The 21601-nt window shown below is 39.3% G+C and overlaps 1 protein-coding gene across 5 annotated transcripts in view; it reads left to right on the plus strand.

The window, feature by feature from the left end:
- Positions 1-1850: 1850 nt before the first annotated feature.
- Positions 1851-21601, plus strand: part of SRPK2 (SRSF protein kinase 2) — a 196345-nt gene continuing 176594 nt past the window's right edge. For 2 of the 5 annotated variants that reach the window (XM_036231065.1, XM_036231061.1), the window contains exons 1-2: positions 1851-1990; positions 2078-2132. Coding sequence is in view for 3 of the 5 variants with exons in the window: in XM_036231059.1 (XP_036086952.1) it covers positions 1975-1990; positions 2078-2132 (71 nt within the window). In the remaining 2 variants the exon portion in view is untranslated. The remainder of the gene's footprint in view (positions 1991-2077; positions 2133-21601) is intronic. The other 3 variants (XM_036231059.1, XM_016145906.2, XM_036231063.1) reach the window with 3 other exon arrangements.

Genomic DNA, 21601 nt, shown 5'->3' on the forward strand with positions numbered 1-21601 from the left:
ATCCTTGCAAACACTTATTTTCCATTAAAAAAATTATAGTCATCCTAGTAGGTGTGAATTGGTTTTTCATGCACTTTGTATTTTTCTAATGACATTGAACATATTTTCATGCACTTGATTTTTTCTTTGGAGAGATGTCTCTTTCTTGAGTCTTTTGCCTTTTTTTTTTTTTTACACAGGTTACTTTTTCAAATACAAAAGAATTTTTTCACCACGGAAAAATGATTAAATGCAACATCTCTAATAATAGAACAAACTGACTTGATATGGGTATTGACCCCGAAGTACTAAGAAGGGCACAATATCATCTATATTGAGTACCTGATACAATTATTTAACTTGACTCTAACAGAGGACAAAAAGAGGAACATTCTTCAAAAGAGTCAATGTTATAATGGAAAAAAAAAGCAGGGATTATTCTAAAGATGTTTAAAAATAGCTGACAACTAAATGCAATGCATGATCTTTGTGTCCTGGATTGGAAAAAAAAGTCTGCTAAAAAGAGACATTTTGAAATTTTGAATATGGTCTTAGTGTGTTACAGATATAATATTAAATTTCTTTGGAGTGAGGGTGGTATTCTAATTATATAGGAGATAACTTACTGAAATATTTGAGGGTAAAGGGTAACAATGTCTGCAAAAAACTCAATGATTCAGCAAAAACTAAACCAAACCAAACCAAACCCCATCCCCACACATCTACACACAGAGAAAGCAAATGTGGTGAAATGTTAAAAAATGGTGAATAGGGTTTAATATGGGTGTTCATTACAGTTTTCTTTTAACTTTTCCATAGGTTTGATATTTTTGAAAACGAAAAGTTGAGAAAGTAAAAAACTCTTGCAGTCCAAGCAGTGCTTTCTGTTCTTTGGGTTTAGCATCTTTAGAATAAAGACTAGCTACTTTGATCAGTTAAGAATACAGTTGTGTAACTAAAGTGAGAGTAAATGATCAGGATATCTATCAAACATATTTTAATTATTTAAACAAACAAGCAAACATTGCAGTTATTTTGTTTCACTACCAACTTGATCCACACCTTTATTAGAAAGAGTTTGGATCAGTGAGGCCTAAATTTGGATGATTGCTGGGTAAACTGTTGAACTTCTTTGGGACTCGTTGTAAGATGGAGAAGATAACTGCTTGGTGGGATTGTTGCGTTAAACCGTTGTACACGGTATGTATTGAGCTGTGCTTGAATTCATGTGCAAAAGCTTCATCCTACGTTCCATGCTATTTGTAACTCTTCCTTCATTAAACTCTGGCTTAGGTAAAGGTGAGAGATAAGGTGACTTCTCCAAGGTCACACAGCTAGTTAAGGACCCAGGTTGCCCGGCTTTTGGTCCTGTGACCTTTCCACACTCGCCAGAGGGAAGGAAGAGGCGCTCATGGGGATGCAAGGATGTAGAGGAGCAAAGGGGGAGAAGAGGCCGCGCGAAGAGAGGTGGTGTGAGACCCGCGGAGGCGCCTGCCAAGGAAGGGCGCATGGAGAGGCGGGCGACACCACCGGCCGGGGTGTGTAGGGGTGAGGTTGTCATTGGGGAGGGAGGGTCTCGCCGGCCGGGTGCCCAGGGGAGGCGGGAGGCCTGGACCAGCCGCGGGGCCGCCAGAGGCGGAGGCCCCCGCCGCGGGCTAGGGTGGGGAGGCCAAGGGCTGGAGCGGTGATGCTCCTGGTGGGTCGTTTCTGCACAAGCGGGTTGAGCGTGTGGGTGTGGGGTGCGCGGGAGGGGCCCGGCACGGGGGTCCTGACCCCACTGGGCGGGTGGGGGCGGGGCGGAGGCGGGGCCGGGCCGGGGGCGGGTCTTGCTGGGCCCCCCGCGGGAGCGGCGGCAGCGACAGCGGCGGCGCAGGCGCGGTTCCCGCCTCCTCCGGGCTGGCGGAGCGAGTGGAGGCTGCACCCCAGCTCGGCTCCCGCGTCGCCGCCACCGCCGCCGTCGCGAAGTCTCCCCCGCCCCCCTTCTGCCTCGTCGGAATGAGCTCCCGGAAAGGTGAGTGGCCCGCGGCGTCCCCTCTGCCCTGCCACGCGGCCCCGCAGGCCGGCCGGCCCGACCGTTAATGTGTGTCTCTTTCCCCAGTGCTGGCCATTCAGGCCCGAAAACGGAGGCCGAAAAGAGAGAAACATCCGAAAAAGTGAGTCCACGCTGCGCTAGCCCCCGGACCTCCGCTCCCGCCCGGCCGGGGGCAGCCTGCGACCGCGCCGGGGAAGTTGCCGAATCCGCAGGGCCGGCGGGCAGCCCGATCCCCAGGGACACCGGCGCTCGGCTCCTGCGCGCCCGCGGGCGGCCCGGGGGGAGGGGCGGCGGGCGGGGGAGGGGCGCGCGCAAGCCCGCGGCCGGCTCGCGGAGCCACCCGGGGCACCCAGGGCTCCCGGGCCCCCGCCGCCGCGGCCATCGGGGCGGCCGGGCGAGGAGCCGCCGCGAGTGCGCACCGTTCCCTGCGCGCCGAGCTGGCCCGGGGGTCGCAGACCCTTCTCGAGAGGGGCGCCGGCGCGCAGCGCGCGGGACGGGGCTCCCACCTGGACCCCCGGGCCCGAGAAGAAGAGGAGCCGAGTGTGCGAGCGGAGAGAGAGTGGGCGTCTGAGGGCGTGTGTGCCCGTCGCCTCCTCGTCTTCCCCGGCCCCTGCCTCTCGGCCTGTCTGCTGAAAACCCGAGCCGGTTGTCAAGAAGTTCACCTCCGGCGTGTTCCTGGCGCGAGTTGAGCGCCGAGACCTGTGCGTTTCGGCACTCGGGTTTGTATTCGAAACTTTCTGCCCTGGCAGAGAGTGCCTGCTGCGGCGCGGGGCGGGTGGGCGTGTGCGCGGGCGGTCCCCGGCGCCGCTTCCCGGTCCCTCATTGTGCCGGGAGTTGATGAATAGGGTGGTGATATTTTAAACGTGCCAGCCGCCGGCCACCTCCAGCCTGGCGGAGGACCGGAGTGGGAGCGGCCGGCTCCCGAGAAGCTTTTCCTGGAGAGCTGCTCCGACTCCGTAAAGTGCCGCTGCCTCTTTCCTTATTTTCTTAGTTTTAAAAAATCCGTCAGCGTTCAACATCTTTACTCCTAGATTTGTGGCTTTGCTCCTTCTGAGCAAGAAACTCTGGTATTTTTGGTACTATGATCATCTTTAAATAAAATCGCGAAGGATTTATTTGTCTTCTTTGGGGGGCTACCCTGCAGCATTCTTAAGCTTCCTTCCTTCCTGTTTGCCTTGGTCTCTGCTTAGCGAATTTCATACTCTTTGGTGGAATCTATGCAAACTGCCCAAGTCATTACAAATGTGGTATATCATGACAGGACTATTGTTCATTCGAAAGTATGTTCAGGATTTCACAAAATGGATATTCACATAATTCCTTCCTTAAAAAAATATTAGTAGGAAAAATACTTATTGAGGATTTTTGAACTGGTGGGTAAAAATTGGGTTTTGGATTCCTAAGAGGTTAATACGGGATGGATATATGATAGTTTTAGATGCTTAAAAAAATGCTAACTTTCTTATGTCAATCAACTTTAAATTTGGGATTTCCTTTGGTGAACCAGAAAACTAGCCAGTAAGTAAGGAAAACTGTCATGTTTAGGATCCTGAATATTAGGTTTCAATCAAAACTTTCAATTCAAAGCCTTTATTTCCATACTTAAAAAGGACTTAAAAAAAAGCATGTCTCCAGTTTTGGGGAATGACTGTGTGTACATATATGTGTATATATACACACACACATATATGCATAGATGTAGAAAAAGTTTTAAACAAGTCAATATGTGTTTCGTATTTCAGGGTATGACTTTCTTAATGGCCAGGAGGCTTTTTTGGTGTGCTTCAGTTTGGATTTATAAAGAATTAGAGTATATCCATAACGTTCAACTTTTACTCTCACAGATTAATCTGTCAGTTTCTCCCATTATATTTATTTGATAAGACTAGTAGGAACCCCTCTTCCCTCTCCAGCCAATGACTAAATGAACTGGTTAGTCTGCAAGATAATTAATTGGTGAGAGGAGGTAAGTTGTTTACATATTTGATTAAGGCAGTGTCATTTTTAACTTAATTCTTTGAATCAAGACATTATTTTAAGGGGATGCTTGATATTATTCATGTGTTCAAGTATTTGCATGCCTTTCCTAGGAGGCAGTGATAGAGCTTAGAAGGAGAGAAATAGAGCTCCTCCTGAAACTTACATGCTGTGGGGTTTGGAGAGAACAACAAAGAAAATGATAAAGATGATGATTTCAGATAGTGCTCAGGCGTAGGGAGAAAATTAAGATGGAACACCTTAAGTAATAGTGATAACATTTGAACAATGTTCCATTCACTGTGCTGATGGCTTGAAGTGTTTATCCCTTGTGAAGAGCCCTCAAATGGGGACACAGCATGGGTAAGTAACATGCCCAGCTGTTGAGACAGGACAGCCCTGGACTAGAGTCCAAACTCTGATCTCTGAGGAGGTGACATTTGAGTAGCAGCTAGAATGAGGAGGAGGAGATGGGAGTGTGGCAAAGGTCCTGGGGAGGAACGGGATAGGAATGTTGGTGGAACCCAAAGCTCAGGTGGCTGGAGTCCTCCCAAAGAGGATGCCGATGGGGTAAGGAGTCAGAGTGGGGAGGGCCTCACCTTGTGGGCTATCAGGAGATGGATTGTGAATGGATTGGGGGGCCAGGGAGAAGTAGAAAATGGGGGCTGGCCAATTATTGTACTTGGGAAACCATGATGATTTGGTTCAGGGTGCAAGGAGTGGTACTGGAGAGAAGAGGTGGCAAAAGAGGGACTTTGGGAGACTGGGAGTCTTGGAGGTAATCCTTATTTTACAAGCTCCTCTGACAGTTTAAGGTCACACAATTACGCTACTTTGGACCAGAATTCAGGTTTCCGGATGCCCAGTGTTTTTGCTTTTTGCTTTATTCTCTAGAGCAGTGGTCCCCAGTCTTTTTGGCACCAGGGACCGGTGTTCCTATGAGAATCTAATGTCTGAAGATCTGAGGGGGAGCTGAGGCAGTGATGCAACCACTGGGGAACTGCTGCAAATACAGATGAAGCTCTGCTAGCTTGCCTGCCTCTCGCTGCTTTGCAGCTCTGTTCCTGACAGGCTGGTCCAATGCCTGCGGGTTGGGGACCCCTGCTCTGGAGGAGGAAAGGGTATAATAGATTTAATTTAAAACTATTACTGTGATGACTGGCAAATTTGAATTAGGCCTGGCTTGATATAATGTGATCAATCTACTTTTGTCATTGTCTACTTGTATACTGGTATGTATTAGCTGGCTCTTCATTTTAGTTCATTTCAATTCTGAAAGCTGTTATGAATTGATCTAGTTCCTGTAGGCCACTTCTTTTAGTACACTGAAATTTATAGTTTTCAGAATAAGATTAAGATTTCTTTGCTTGGCTGAGTCAAAATTTTAATCTTGTCAGATTGTTCCGGTGAGTTTAGTTTGCCAGTTATTGTGTTGATTGTAACAGGCAGCAGGGAAGGACTACAGTGTCAATCTTGAATCTTAAGAATTAGCCAAATCATAAATCACATAGCTCGGGATAGAGTTTTGCTTTGGGGCATGTGTATATGTATAACATTTTTAAAAGGTCTTTTTTTATTAATCTTTTTCTATATGTAACTTATTGAGACATAATTCACATACCATCGACTTTCTTTTATAGTGTATAATTTGCTGGTTTTTCGTATATTCACAGCTTTTTGCAACCATTACCATTATCTAATTCCAGAACATTTTCATCACCCCAAAAAGAAACCCTTATTTGGCAGTCATCCCCCATTCTCCTTTGTCCCCAGCAACTAACCTATTTTGGATAATTCACATAAATGGAATCATACAGAATATAGTTTTGTGTCTGATTTCTTTCATTTAGCATAATGTTGCAGTTCGTATGGGTACTTCATACCTTTATTGCCAAATAATGTTTCATTGTTTCGATATAGCACATTTTATCCATTTACCTATTGATGTACAGTTTGGGTTCTTTCCACTCTTGGCTATAAACTATTTTTACCACCTTTATTTTTTAATAAAATTTTTTATTTTGAAATAACGTGACTCATAAGAAGTTGCAAAAACAATACAGAGCTCCCCCTGTATCTTTCATCCAGCTTTCCCCAGTAATGATATTGTGCATAACCATAGAACATCATCCAAACCAGGAAATTGATGTTGGCACAATATTATTTTATCAGATAAGATTTCACCAGTTTTTACATTCATTCTCTGTGTGTGTGTGTGTGTGTTACCATTTGTATAGTGTAATCATTACCACAATTAGGGTGCAGAACTGTTTCATCACCACAAATACTGGCTTATTCCCTTTTAATAATCATACCCTCCCCTGCCTTAACCCCTTGGCACTAGTCTGTTGTCCATCACTAAAATTTTGCCACTTTGAGAATGTTCTATAAAATAGAATTACAGTGTATAACCTTTTGAGATTCACTTTTCCCACTCAGCATTGTGCCCTTGAGACTCATCCATGTTGTTGGGTTATCAGTAGCTCATTTCTTCTTGCTTGAGTAGAAGTTCATGGTGTGAATGTACCACAATTTCCTTATTCACTTGTGGAAGACATTTGGATAGTTTCTGGTTTTTGATTCTTAGAGATGAAGCTGCTGAACATGTACAGATTTTTATGTGAACATATTTCTGTTTTTGTAGGATAAATACTCAAGAATATGATTGCTGGAGGACTTTAATGTTTGTATTTTGACCTTCTAGCAAGTTAGCAACTTAGTCTTTTGGTGTCTAGCTCTGGCTCTTTTTTTCTCTGCATAGTATCTTGTGATCTGTGTGTATGCTGTTGGGGATGGGACTCTGTGCTGTATCCTTTGGGCTCTATAAGTAGGTGAGCCCTGTTGGTGATTGCTTATACAATTTCTGTTGTATGGGTTCTCATTAATGCAGAAAATGATAGGCATGCGATTGGTGGCACTGGGTCAGTAAATCACAGGTGAGACAGTTTAGGAATGCTGTGGTACAAGTTTATATCTTTATTAGGTAAGCCTCAACTCTTCTCAGTAGTATAAACTTAAGCTTGCAAGCCCATGACTTTGGAATACCTCCCATGGCAGGTAATCACTTATTTTTGACTTTTTGTTGTGTGATACATTTTGTTTATTCAGTAGACATTTGTGTTTACTAGAATGACAATTCAATACAACACATATGAAGCAGATACTTAGGGCAAGGCAGTGTGTGTTGGGTGTTAGGAGGGTTAAGTAAAGCCCAGTGCAAACTGGCAGTAGAGATTGCCAGGTTAGCAGACCACTGTAGGGCAGTGTGATGAGCACTGTAAGGTAAGGGAAGGGACCTGGTTTGTTTTTAGCATTATTATTGTAACAAAATAGTTTTATTTTTTTTAAGGGATAAAAGTAAGTACTATGGTCATGGTAGAAAGTTCAGACAGTACAGAACAATTTAGAGAAATAAACATTAGTGGTGGCTCTACCAATTATTTTGGTGAATTAGCCTTTTACTTGTGCATGGTACTGTTTTTAAAAAATTCAATTGTGGTATGTGTGTATACACTTGACATATTATCCTTTTACTTGTGAATATTTTTCCAGCTTTATTGAGGTATCTTTGGCATATACCGTAAGTTTAAGGTGTACAGCACAATGATTTGGTGGTACACAAATGTATTGTAAAATGATTAGCACAACAAGGTTAGTTACTACCTTCATACTCTCACATAATTACTTTTTTTTAAAAAAATGATGATAGCATTTAAACTCTGTTGACTTCCAAGTATGTAATACAGTACCATTAATTATAGTCTACGTGTGCATACTTTTGTTGGTTTTGAAAAAATTGAGTTCTGGCATATATGCATGCATGTATATATAGTAAATTAGGAAAGAGCAGTCACTAATCTTAAGTGTACAGTTTGATGATTTTTACTTATATTTATACCCTTGTAACTAACACCCAGATCAAGATACAGACCTTTCCAATACTCCATAGGGTTCTTTAAGCCTCTGTACAGTCTATACTCTGTCACTCAGAGGTAATAAATTTGCTGATATCTATCATTATTGATTAGTTTTACCTGTTTTTGAGCTTAGTGAAATAATATAGAATATACTCTTGTGTCTGACTTCTTTCACTCAACATGTCAGTGAGATTTGTTCATGTTGTTGCAGGTACCATTGTTATTGTTTTGTAGTATTTTATTGAATGAATATACCACAATTTAATTATCTATTTTTCTGTAGAGTATTTTTTCCTTCGGTTATTAATCATTTTGAGTGAAGTAGCTATAATTATTCTTGTACATGTCCTTTCGTGGACATTGGGTCTCATTTCTGTTGAGGACATGCCCTCGCAGCGGATTGCTAGGCTATATAGAATAGGATATGCTTAATGTTAGTAGTAATTGGAAGATATTTTTCCCCCAGCTTTATTATGAAATAGTTTCGATCACACTACTTTATACTCCACCAGTAATGTGTGACAGGTTCTGTTGCTCCACATCTTTGCCACATTCAATAGTGCCATTCTTTTTAATTTTAGCTTTTGTGGGTATATATTGATACCTCATTGCGGATTTAATTTGTATTTTCCTGAGTGGCGGTGTTGAATATGTTTATTGGTCATTTGAATTACCTATTTTGTGAAGTGCCTGTTTTGTCTTTTGCCCATTTAAAAGAATATATATTGGCTTGTAAGTTTTTTTTTCTTACAGTTATGACAGTTTTACTGAGATATAATTTATATACTAGACAATTCATCTGCTTAAAGTGTACAGTTCAGTAGTTTTTAGTAGATTCGCAGGGTTCTGTTAAACTAGATATTGGAGAGCCAGTGATCATTTACCAAGTAAAGAAGAGGGGGCAGGGCGAGGGCCATGAGGCCAGAGCAACACTGCAGTTGATGTAAACATGTGGAGGTGTAAATTGTCAGGTTTGTATTCCTGGAATGTCAAGCAAGTAGGTAAGGCTGGGGTGCAGGGTGTGGTGAGCAGTGAGTGGGGCACTGAGATAGATAGTTTACAAGAGCTTGGGGTGCTGTTAAGAGGCACAGATTGACATTTTTAGAAAAGATTATTCTAGCTACTGTGTGGAGGACTTGGAGGCCAAGAGAGCATGAAGAGGAGGCTGCAGGTGGTTTCATGAAACTGATGGGTGTTAAGGGAATAGAATTCATTGGATTTAGTTTCCATTTAATGTGGGAGGACAGTGGGAAGGGTCTAGAATGGGTCCCAGGTTTCTGTATTAGCTAAATTTGTGGATGATGTTGTCATTTCTCAAGATAGGGGACAAAGAGCCAGTTTGGGGATGAACTTTGGTCAGGCTTTGGAGGTATCTGGGTGACTTCCAGGTAGAGATACTAGTAAGTGTTTATAGTTGGAGCACCCGGATGAGCCCGGGTTAGGAGACCTAAGTTGGGAGTTGTTTGGGTATAGCTTATTAGTGACAGCTGGCTAAAGGTAGTGACTATAAAGAGAAGAAAGCCACAGGCAGGGTTGGTAAAGGAGAAACCAGGAAAACCAGAAGAGAGCTGATTGACAAACCAAGAGAATAAAGCACTTCAATAAGGGAATGGTCTGCAAAGTCACCGTCTGCAGAAAAATTCAAGATTAACCCTAACCTTGGCCTTTCATTCTGGCAGTTACGAAGCCATTAGAGGCCACAGCTAAAGCAGTCTCAGCACTATACCTTTTAGACAGAAGTGAACTTGCAGTTATATGAGTTAATGAGATGATAGCATAGTCTTTTTTCTTTATCTTTTAAAAAGCTTACTTGTTGAATGAGCTTTGTCTGTGTAAAAGAAACAAGATAGGGAGTGGTTCATTCTTGAGAATATTTTTTTCTACCTGTAAGTTTAAGTTTGTACCTTTTGAGCACCTTCGTCCAATTCCCCCTCCCCCACTTCTGGTAAACACAAATCTGATCTCTTTAAAAACATTATTATTTAGAGCAATTTTAAATTTATGGAAAAACTGAAGAGAGCACATATTTATTATTTTTTAAATGCAAATTTATTTATTTATTTTGCACATATTTATTTTAATCTAAACTGAGATGCATCATTCTTGAATCCATATACGATATTTTATCCAAGTTATACATAACTAACATTTGCAAAACAATAGGCTTATTTTTCTCATTTGTTCTGTAGAATTACATTTATTATTGCAATTTAATGATTTTCTTGGTTTTTAAAGCAATTGAAAGAAAAGTCTTGTGTACAGTATTAATGAAGTCATACCCTGAGGAATAATTCCAAAAATGTGTTGAATTTATTTGTTCCTTTTAAATTGATTGTATTGCGCTGAAATCTCTAAGCTTCCCAAATTAGTATTGATTAAAGTAGCTTGAGACAGTCCCCCACACAGTTTTAAGTCAGCGTAGAGCATTTCATCCCTTCTTCCCTCTTTTCTCAGTCTGTCCTGGAAGCTTCAGGGCCATTTCCTCCCGGAATGATCTGTCTCTTTCAAGTTACACAGGTCACAGTTTCATACCATTTACCATCAGGCCTAGCATTACAGTAGTCTTGTTTGTTCTTTTCCTTTTGTCTTAAAGATTTTTGTTTTGCCTTATTATGTTAAAAATAAGATAATTGAGAGCAGTCTATTGTAATAAAGGCTTCGTAAAGACTAGAATCTAAGGAAACCACCTCTTTTTTGAGGGGTAAGTTTTGAGCAAAGATCATGGCTTATATCCGGGCATATATGATATTTTATACTGAGTTCTTAGTCTTCCATGCTAAATACTACAAAATGTAATGTTTTTGGGCCTCCCCCCGAATATTTGAATTGAATTCTATGTTTAGTATCTTTGTAGTCAGACTGCTTCATTAAAAAGTGTAAAATCAATAATTAGATTATCAGACTTCCAGAGTGCATTTATTTCAGATATTTCTTGTATTAATTATTAATGAAAATATTTTGGGGTATTTTAATTCTCAAGTCAGGGTCTTTGAATGTGGAGCCTAAAAAGATAGGGACAAGAGGGTACATCTGGGTGAGACTGTAGAATGCTTTAAATAAACTTGGATGTGTTGTAACACACAAGATCGCTATTCACCTTGGCCGAACACTCAGTGTGGATGTTTGTGTCCTTTACTGAAATTTAGTGGATGTGCCCCGGACAGATTGTGTGAGCTGCACAGGTTTACTAGGTAGGGTGGGAGAAAAGGAGTAAAGAAAGACTTCAACCCAGGGCTACCTTCATAACCCTAGGAAGCAGAAGTTTAATTGAGATCTAGAAGAGATAAGATAGGATGGACAGTATACTTGGAAGAGATTCCTGGGTGCTTCCTTTAGTCACCAGGTGCTGTCATTGCTTTTGGCATCTGGGGAACAATGGTTGCAGCTACTGTTTCAGCTGTCAGCTAGCTATTGCAGCCACTTATTTATAGATCTTATCCTAGTTTTCTCTTCAGAATATCCCTTGAAAGTTTTTTGGGGAGGGGCATGAGGTATTTTTTTCCTAAAATAGGATGTAACTAAATGTTAACTGCAGCACTAATGTAAAATTGACTATGTCTTTCACAGCTGAAATACACTGTGTAAGGCTGTGGATCTGGAAATGCAGTAGAGTGGCACAGACTTCAGTGAGCACCTGGACAAATTTTTTTCACTCTTTGTAGTAGCAGAATGGTTTTAAAGTAAAATTATTACATAGAACCCCTATTATGTGTAAAGTGGAAAAGCCGCTCCGTTCTGGGAGGATTGGCCAGCGAGGGCCTGGCCTTCCCCTCACCACCATTGCGCTCCCCATGGCAGCTTCTTAGGACACAGCTTAAGTTTCTTCAGGCCTTCATTTCTTCATTTCTCTTTCAGTGGAGACATTTTAGTGAAGGAGAAATAGGGGCTTGAAGTGAAGTTACTTGGTTCAGGTCACTTACCTGTTTAGTGGCCAGGACAGTTTAGCGTGCTGGCTTAGAGTTCTAGATTCTAATTCAGTGGTCTTTGAAACTACCATTTAATTTGCAGAAAGACAAGCCATTCTGGGGCTGATAAAGAAGATAAAAGTTTCTTGCCCCCAAAGAAAGATTGCAAGAATCTTATTTTTCAATTCTTCCCTTTACTATAAAAAGTAAAAATATATCCTCTTTCTCTGAATGGAGGCTGGACTAATTTATCATAGACGTGCGTCTATGATAGGAGCCGGATAGAAGTTGCATTACCTATAAAATTTTGGGTATACCATAAGACAGTTGAAAAAAAGGTGTAATATATTTTCTGTCTTAGCTTTAAAAACTTGTTTTTTGTTTCATTTTTTGTTGTTACAAGGCTAAGGCTTTCGGTATTTTTTATATAGTAACCAGCATCCTGTAGGTATAACAGTAATAGCAGAACTGTTCTCTTTTCCTTAGCTTCAGTGATGTCTGCTACCTGCAGTGAGTGTCTTTGCGATCAAGTTAAGGGACATTTGAGGATAGGTTTACTTTTTAGTGGATCTTAGGCTTTGTAACTTTACTCTTTTAAAATTTGAATCTCCTAACTTTGTGTAGGCAAAGGCTATTTTACTTTCAAAACTTACCAGAAAAGATGTGATAGTTTTCCATCTCCCCAAAGTCTGGTTTACCTTTGAATATTCTTTGCTGAGGCTGATTTTGCTGTCAGAGGCATGTGACCAGGGTTCAAGTTATGAAAGCATCACTTTTCCCAGTGGTGTTAGATAAGTTATTTAATTTTTCTAAGGCTCAATTTCTTCATCTTAAAATAGAGCTAATAGTACTCACCTCTCAGAGAGTAAACGTGAGGATTAAATGAGATAACACTTACCCTTGGTGTGGCACATAACGAATGCTGAGTAAGTTGCAGCTATTATTTTATGGCGTTTCAGTTGTATTTTAGGTATTTTTATAATATGATAAAAGGAAAGCTATGGAATTATAAATTTTTTTTTAAGCATCTAAACATGCATATGGCTAGCTTAAATCTTTTTTCCCCCTCAGTTATAACTCTTGTAAGTTATGTCTTCTAAGCATAGGTCCTCAGAGTGAATTAGAGCAATGAACTTACCATCACATCTAAAAATTTGTTGATGGCAGGTTATCTCTATCTAGGTCTATAATTTGAAACTAGAATAGGGATTGGGAGGAGAGTAAGACATGATAAAAGGAATTGGTGATCCCAATAAGTAGTTTTTAAAATTTATTTTTTAATCATGTTTAGGCAGAGTCCAAAAAGGGGGGGGGGACATTTGATATCCCTTGTTTGATGAAAGACATGTATTTTGAGCAAGACTGAAAAATCTGTTTTTATAAAGGCAATTCTAGTTTCCTGTTGGCTTGTAATTAGAAATCAAAGAGAAATTTTCTCATGAAAAAATTTCTTAATAGATCGGATCTAGAATTTTGGCTAATAAAGGACTAAGGTCGATGTCAGGCCTGAACTAGAATGCTACTGTCAGGGCAGGAAATGCTTTGCATCACAACCCATTTTCAGAGACCTCTCTCTTCATATTTTCCACAAGACCAGAGAAATTTCTTTCAAAGTAGAGATATTTTACTCTGTAACCTGAAGTTTTAAACATTTTGAAAATAAGCATCATTCATTTTTGATACAGATGCAGTCTTATATTTCACTGTGAAAAATCACATACAGGTTGAATTTTAAGCTCAGTATATGTGACATCGAGCTATATGAAATTGACTTTTTTCCCTTAAAAGTCAAATTCCATCAATTTCTTGCGGTTTCTCTAATACAAATAATAGGTAATAGAGCAGGTAACATTTATTAATCATTTATTGTGTATTCGGCATTCTACTAAATGTTCAATGTGCATTTATCATCTTTAATTCTCACTACAATGTGGAATTGAGCTTTTTAGAGTTTCCAGCTGTCCAGAATCCATTTATCCTACTGGAAAGAGGCCTCAGTTTTTGTCTAGGTATTATCTCTTACCTGTTTTTGGTTCACATCATTTGGATCCCTTCCCTGTTTTCCCTCACCCTCCAGGGGTGGAGCCTGGCCTCTTTCAGTTTCTGCTTCCTGCTTGTGGGCCCACCCAGAACTAATCCCAAGGCTTTTGCTTAAGTATCTAAAAGAGGATTTTGCTTTCTCCTCTTGGCTTGACTGTGAGAGGATGTGAAATGGCATTATTGAAGCCACTTTGTCATAGAGGCAGATCCTGAAAATGAACAGTAAACAGAGGTGGAGAGAAATTGCCCTGATGGCGATGCTTCATTGTGTTTGAAGCAAAGACTACACACTGGACTTTTAGTTATTTAAGCCAGGTTGAATTGGATTTTCTATTAAAACTAAAAGAGCAACATTATTCATAACGGCCAGGTGGAAACAACCCAAATGTCCATCAGCTGATGAATACATAAACTAAATGTATATGTCCACACAATGGAATATTATTCAGCAATGAAAAGAATGAAGTCCTGTTATGTACTATAACACAGGTGTACCTTGGGAACATTATAGTAAATGAAAGAAATGAGTCATAAATGACCACATATTATATTATTCCATTTATTTGAACTGTTTGGAATAAGCAAATACATAGAGATGGAAAATAGAGTAGTGGTTGCCTAGGGCAAGGGGCGGGGAGGAAATGGGGAGTGATTGTTGGTGGCCATAAGTTTCTTTTTGGGGTGATGAAAATATTCTAAAATTGATTGTTGTGATGGTTGTACAACTTAGTGAATATACTAAAAGTCATCGACTTGTACACTTTAAATGGACGAATTGTATATCTGTGAATTATATGTAAACTTTATTAAAAAATAAAAAAAGAAAATTCTGACGGCTAACACTATTATTCTCACTTTATAGATGAGGAGCTGAGGCACAGAAATGTTAAGCTGCAGCCCACTGTTGAACTGGTAGGTTGCAGAGCTGGGATTCAGAAGCAGCTACCAAGTCCAAGCTTACAGCTGTGCTTACTGCCTTTCTTCAAAGACAAATAAGACTCATCCTTGTGGAACTTTGGAGTTGGAAGTTCCTTAGTAATTACATAATATACCCCCTTCATTTTAGTGATGAGAAAATTGAACCTCAGATAATGCAGCAATTTACTCAAGATTGCCAAATTAATTAATGGCAGTCAGGGATTTATGACCTACTCAAAGAGACAGGCAAACAAACTAACAGTGATAGAAAGTGGAAGGGGTTGATAGCAAATAGAAGTACAGGCATTGTGCTATATAAAATAAGGGAAGGATCAGTTATTTCTGATGACTAACCAATGTAATTTTTGTAGAGTCAGTGACATTCTGAGGGAATAGCTGATAAATAGGTGTGAGTGTTAGGGAGAGAATGATGTCCTGCATGTCTCAGCTTATGTGTGGAGTATATAGCAGGATGCAGAAGATGATGAAGTGGAAAAAGCATGACACACCATTAAGGTGGTAGGGAATTCTCACTTCCTCTGTAAACATTGGGGTTGGGGGGGCATTGCAGGTTTTTCACGAGCTGAGTAGTATGATCACCTGCATTAAGAAAGATAATGAGCAGCTCTTTGAAGGATGGCTTGAGGTGGGGGCAGAGATTGAAGATTTAGAGACAAATTTTAGCATGTTTCACAGTAGGCCAGGTGTGAGAAGATGGGTGATTGTATTAGGAATGAAAAAAAGAGGGGATAGATATGTGAGTGTGCACAGGGGGAATCATTAATACTTGACAGGTGATTAGAAGCGTGCTAGACTATGAGTCCCTGGCACCCCGTACAGTGCCTGATACACTTGTGGAAGGCAGAAGGGGGGAGGATTTTAGTATGACTTTGGACATCTCATTCTGACTTTGAAGGTTTTGGTCTGTTAATGACCACAGGAGGAGAAGCAGGGTTGGTTTAGGAAGGAGGGGAAAAAGTAAGGAGTAAGGGGGAGAGGCAAAAAATTCAGATTTTGTTGAGTTTGAGATACTTGTGAGACATTCATAAGGGGCTGTTGAGCTGGGGAAATTGGGACCTTTGACTCAGATGAGTATGAATCTGATCCATTTAGGAGTCAGTCATCTGCAAAAAGGCCATCATTGAAGCTATGAGAGTTAAGAGATAAGGACCAAGAAGAGAACTTTGAGAATCACCTACATTTTGAGAGGGAGAAGGAGTAGCAGCAGTAGTAGAGACTGGAAGAGAACCATGTTACTAATTCATTCTCTGGAAGCAAAGGAGGATACAGTTTTAGATGAGTGTCATTCACAACAGAGGAGTAAATGGAACAAATGAAGACCAGTAAAAAAGGCTATTGGACAACTTAGGTGGGTAATGGAGTGCTTCCCTATTGAGAATTAGGGATTTTTAAAGCATGGTTGTAAGTCTGGGGAAGGCTGCTAGTGAAGAGCAGATTAAAGGCATAGGATTAGTAACAGTGAATGGTTATTGAACCTTCACTACCAATTGGGCATCATGCCAAGTTCTGTATACTGTCTTCCTTTTAATCCTCATAGTGACTCCAGGAGGTTAGGTAAATGGAAAGATAATTGTAAAATGGGGAGGGTATTTAAAATGAAGTTATTTTCTCATATTACAGAAGACAAAACTGAATCTGAGAAATCACCTTAAGGGTGATTTCACACACTCCACCCTCCCCCCCACCCCCTGCAAAACAACAGCTTCTTTTAAGAGGTGACCTGCAGAGCCTATACTCTTGACTGTTAATTGCAATGGCAAGGTATTGGTCACATGTGAGATATGTCTCTTGAGTTTTCCTGGTTGAATTAGTTATTTATCACTGTAACAAAGTACCTTAAAACACAGTGGCTTAATCTCTAGGATGTACGCTTTAAATACCTTTCAGTTTTATTTGTCAGTTATGCCTCATAATGCGGAAAAAAATCCAAAGCGGCTTAATGCAACAAACATTTATGTCCCACAGTTTTTGAGGGTTAGGAATTGGGAAGCAGCGTAGCTCTGTGGTTCTGGCTCAGGTTCAGTCATCCGAAGGGTTGATGGGGCTGGGGGAGCTGCTTGCAGCTGACTTGCTTAGATGGCCATTGGCACGAGGTCCTCCTTCCTTGAGGTCCTCCTTCCTTGCCGTGTGGCTCTCTCCTGGAGTGTCTTCGCAACATCCAGAGTGATGACCCCAGAGAGCAAGGCGGAAGCCTCGGTGCTTTTTTAAATGCTCTACTCTGGGAAGTCTTAACACCTGCCCTTGAAGTCTCATACTTGTCACTTGCGTTATATTTTCTTTGTTAGAAGTGAGTTACCGAGGGGAGAGTTTAGATTCTACTTTTGAAGATAAGCATATTAAACAATTCGTGAATATATTTTTAAAACTACCACACAGGTCAGGTATATTGAAGAGGAAAGGCTCTGAACGAGAGATTAGATGACTTGGGTTCCAAACCCAGCTCTGTTGCTTGATCCCTAAGAGACTCTGAGGACAAGATTTCTCCTCCCAAACGTCTGTTTCCTCTGAGAAAATAGGTGTCATAAAACTGCAGTTTACTTCACAGTGTTACAAAGGTGGTAGCAAAAGATGACACCCAGGCGGGCTTTGTAAACTTTAAAGGGACTTGAGCTTTGATGACAGACATGGTCTCTTATCCTAGTTTTGCTACTTAATAGCTGTGTAATATTGAGCATGTTGTTTAACCTATCTGTGTTTCAGCTTCCTCATTGATAATATGGGATTAATTAAGGTATCTATCTCGGGTAACTGCGAGGATTAAGAAAAAATTCATGTGATCTATTTAGCAGGATGCTGGTACATGTTATGCCGGGCATTACTTAATAAATAGTAACTTTAAGACTTTTTTTTTTCTGGTCGTGTCCATTCTGTTATTTTTTCTTTTATTCTGTAATTCGGCCTAGGCCGGTACTTGGTCCTAGACTTTCACATAGGTATTTAAGAAGGATCCCTGATTATATAAGGTATTAAGGTATGGTTGTAGTTTAATGCAACTGTTATCCTCATCCCGCATTACTTAATATGTTCTTGGCAAGTTCAAATATGTTTCTTTAAATTAAACTTTTTATTTTTAAAAACATATCACCGGATTGTACAGAACTAGTTTGGTAAGAAAATATTTCAAACTATTCTGAGCCAAATAATGACTTCAGTTTGCCAAGGAGTTATAATTTCATTAATATTAATATGTTATGTCATTTGTATGGAACAATTTGAAAATGTTTTTCTAAACTTCTGTTTTCAAGGAAAATTTCCAATTGTGATGTAATTGTAACTTTTATCAATAATTGAGACCTTTGAGATGTCTTTATTAGTGTAGTAGTTTAGAGTTGCAAATTACCACATGTGACTTTTCTTAATAGTGGTTCCTAAACTTGTAAGTGACATACATAAAACATCTTAATTCTTACTGAAACCAGAATTTGTTTTTATTATGGTAAAGTGTACATGACATAACATTTATTATTTTAACCATTTTTTAGTGTACGTGCAATTGAGTGGCATTAAGTATATTCACATTGTTGTACCCGATGGACACCAGAGTTTTATTAAACATTTTTTCCCTAGTTTCTAATATGAAAACCATTTGACTTTTAATTTTAAAAATGACTGAGACAAGATTTATTACACTGTTGTTTGCTATAGTAGAAAAATACAAATTGACACTACCTATATAGAGTATTGTTAAATTATATTTGTAGTACATATCTTTGTGAAGGTTCTCAGATATCTTATTTCATATAATTACAAGAGTTTCAGTAGTGAAATATTGTGAATACCTCTTTGGAGATCATCGTAAATAATTTACATACAACAGTTTTGAGTTCTCTTTAGAAAGATATCAAGTTTGCCCTAGAGCCAGTTTTCTGTCACCTATGAGAAATAATTTATAGATACTTTTTTTTATTGTGAAAAATAAATGCAACCTAAAATTTACCACCATCTTAACCATTTTAAGTGTACAATACAGTAGTATTAACTATGTGCACATTTTTGTTTAACACAACTCTAGAACTTTATCTCACAAAACTGAAGCTCTGTACCCATTATTAAACTTAAAACTTCTCCTTTCCCTCTTATCTTACCCCTGGCAACCACCATTAGTTTCTCAGAGATTGATGGCTTTAGATACCTTACACAAGTGGAATCATGCATCATTTGCCTTTTTGGGACTGACTTATTTTGCTTAGCATGATGTTCTCTAGGTTCATCCATTTTGTAGTGTTATGACAGAATTACTCTCAAGTCTGAATAATATTTCTTTGTATTTATACATATTCATTTATTTTTTGTGTGTAGTTTTATTTTTATTTTTCAAATTATTTATTTATTTTATACATATTCATTTAAAAGCTAGCCTATTTCATAGCTAAGTAACAGAAAATTTTACATTAATTTTCTAGTTCTGGGGCCAGTGCGCAGTACTTTTCTTCCGCTTGTAAACTTTTCACTTTTCAGTAAGTCCTGGATTTATGGAGAACCAGAAAGCTCGTACGCACAAACGTGTGGTGCCATTTAAATTCTGCACTCAACAAAGTGTATACAAAATCAGCAGCAGAGATTTGAAGCTCCATTAATACCTATAGTTGTGAGATGGTATCTGGCTTTTGTATTATTTTTTTTTTAACAGTACTAGATAGTTCACTGACCTTTTATGCAACAATTATGTGAGTGCTTTCTATGTGCCAGCACTTGGCACAAGTGACAGAGAGGAACTGTTTTCTACTTGAAAGAGAGTTGTGTGATAATCAGGATGAAGTTCAGAATTTTTCACTTTCCAGGACTGCAGTTGAGATTATTTAAGTTGCAATTGAGGGTGGTTTAAAGCTAATAAGGAGGTTGAACTAGTTATTGATGATGAAATACTCATTCCCTGAATGCCGTACAAATTTTAAAACCCTGATGAAAACATTTAAGATGATTTATTTGGTGGGATGTGTCAACCTAGGAAGTTTTTTCAGCTTTAAATACAGTAAATACTTTTGTAGAAAGACTGTTACGTGGATTTCCTAGGAGGCAGTGGTAAACATTTTACATTCCCCTTTTGAAGGAAGGAAGACACTAAGTTTCATTTTTTTATGTTTAGTCAGTGGAGACAAGGAAGTATGTTATATATTTTAAACCAGTGCTGTCCAACAGGATTTTGTGTGATGATGACAGTGTTCTGTATCTGTGCTGTCTAATATGATAGCCACAGGCTAGCTCTGAGTACTTCAAGTGTGGCTAGTGTGACTGAGGAACTGAAGTTTTAATTTTATTTAATATAAGTTAATTAAAATAGTCACATGTGGCTAGTGGCTGTGATATTATGCAGAGGAGATATAGATCATAGGTACAGGTGGTCACAGACCATGTCTGTCTGTTTTAGACACTTGTTTCTTGCTCAACTTTGTATTCCAAACACATTGATTTCTTAATGCATAAATGTTTTTGAATAAATGAATTTGAGAAAAGTTTTCATCTTTTAAAAGCTATGGTGTTTCAGCTGTGTTTTACCTTACTCTATATCATGATTTCTAATTGTTATGTAATATGTTTTCGTTATAATACAGTATTTTCTTATTTCTTGCAATGTATGTGGTCATATTATTAATTTATTTAGTCTGGTCTTGTGCATTTGTTTAAAATATGAGAATGGATTTAGAATATCTAATTAGCAAACTTAAAAGGTACAGTTTAGTTTTTAGTTTTTGAATCTGTGGGAGAGAAATTAGGACTGAGAATTGAGATTCATCATAATGGACTCTTAACACTTGACACCAATAAGAGTGTCATTGTTCTTTGTTCCATTTACACAATTACTTAAAATCCCCCTTTCCTTCCCTTCAGTATTTTAAATCAGAAACTAGATAAGTTTGTCTTTTTTGAAGTGTGAATGTGGGTGAAACTGAATGGGCTTAGGTCAAAAGAATGCTTAATTGTTCATTACCCACAGACTGATCACACAGTTGGAGCTTAGCAGAAAGTCTTGCAAATAAAGTTAATTGTGGTGCATGGAAATAGGGGATAATGGAAGGGTTGTACAGTTGAACCTTTGAGTTAGGACACAGAGCAGGAATCTGTAAACTGGCTGGCTGGCTGGCCAAACACAGCAAACCAGTACCTGTTGTTTGTGTGGCCTATGAGGTAAAATAGCTTTTACATTTTTAAATAAAAGAGAAAAATCAGAAGGTGACTATATTGTGACTTCCAAAAATTATGTGAAATTTAAATTTCTGTGTCCAGGAATAAAATCTTATTGAAACAGTCATGTTCATTTTGTTTACATATTGTCTAGGTGCTTTCGTGCACAGACCATATTGCTTAAAAAGCCTAAAATATTTACCGTTTGGCTCTTTGGGGAAAAAATTTGCCAGCCTCTGGCAAGAATGTTACTGAAAAATAGAAGGATATGGCATTGGAAACTAGGAAGTATAGGTATTTGAAAAATAGGAGACTCAACCAGTGCTTGATAATCTTATTAAGTGAGGTATTGAAACAAAGTGTTAAAAAGGAAATACACTCACTATAGTGAGTCAACAAATGTATGTATGAAATGAAAGATGAATGAGAGTTCTTTTCTTCAACAGCCTAAGTTCTGGTAGAGAACTGGACAACCGAACACACAAATTTTTACAGGTTTTTTTGGCTTTTACCTTCTCCCATATTTAAGACTCAGGTACTACTAAAATATTGTGTTCACCCTAATTATCACGAATTTTATGCACATTCGCAGTAGCTTCTTTGAGACATAGGTGGCATCCAAGGCCTCCTCAAAGGCTTCTACCCACCTTTAACCATCTCTCTTACTGCCAGTCCTTTATCAGTTATAT

The sequence above is a fragment of the Rousettus aegyptiacus genome, unplaced genomic scaffold, assembly GCF_014176215.1.
Source record: "Rousettus aegyptiacus isolate mRouAeg1 unplaced genomic scaffold, mRouAeg1.p scaffold_m13_p_13, whole genome shotgun sequence".
Taxonomy (NCBI): domain Eukaryota; kingdom Metazoa; phylum Chordata; class Mammalia; order Chiroptera; family Pteropodidae; genus Rousettus; species Rousettus aegyptiacus.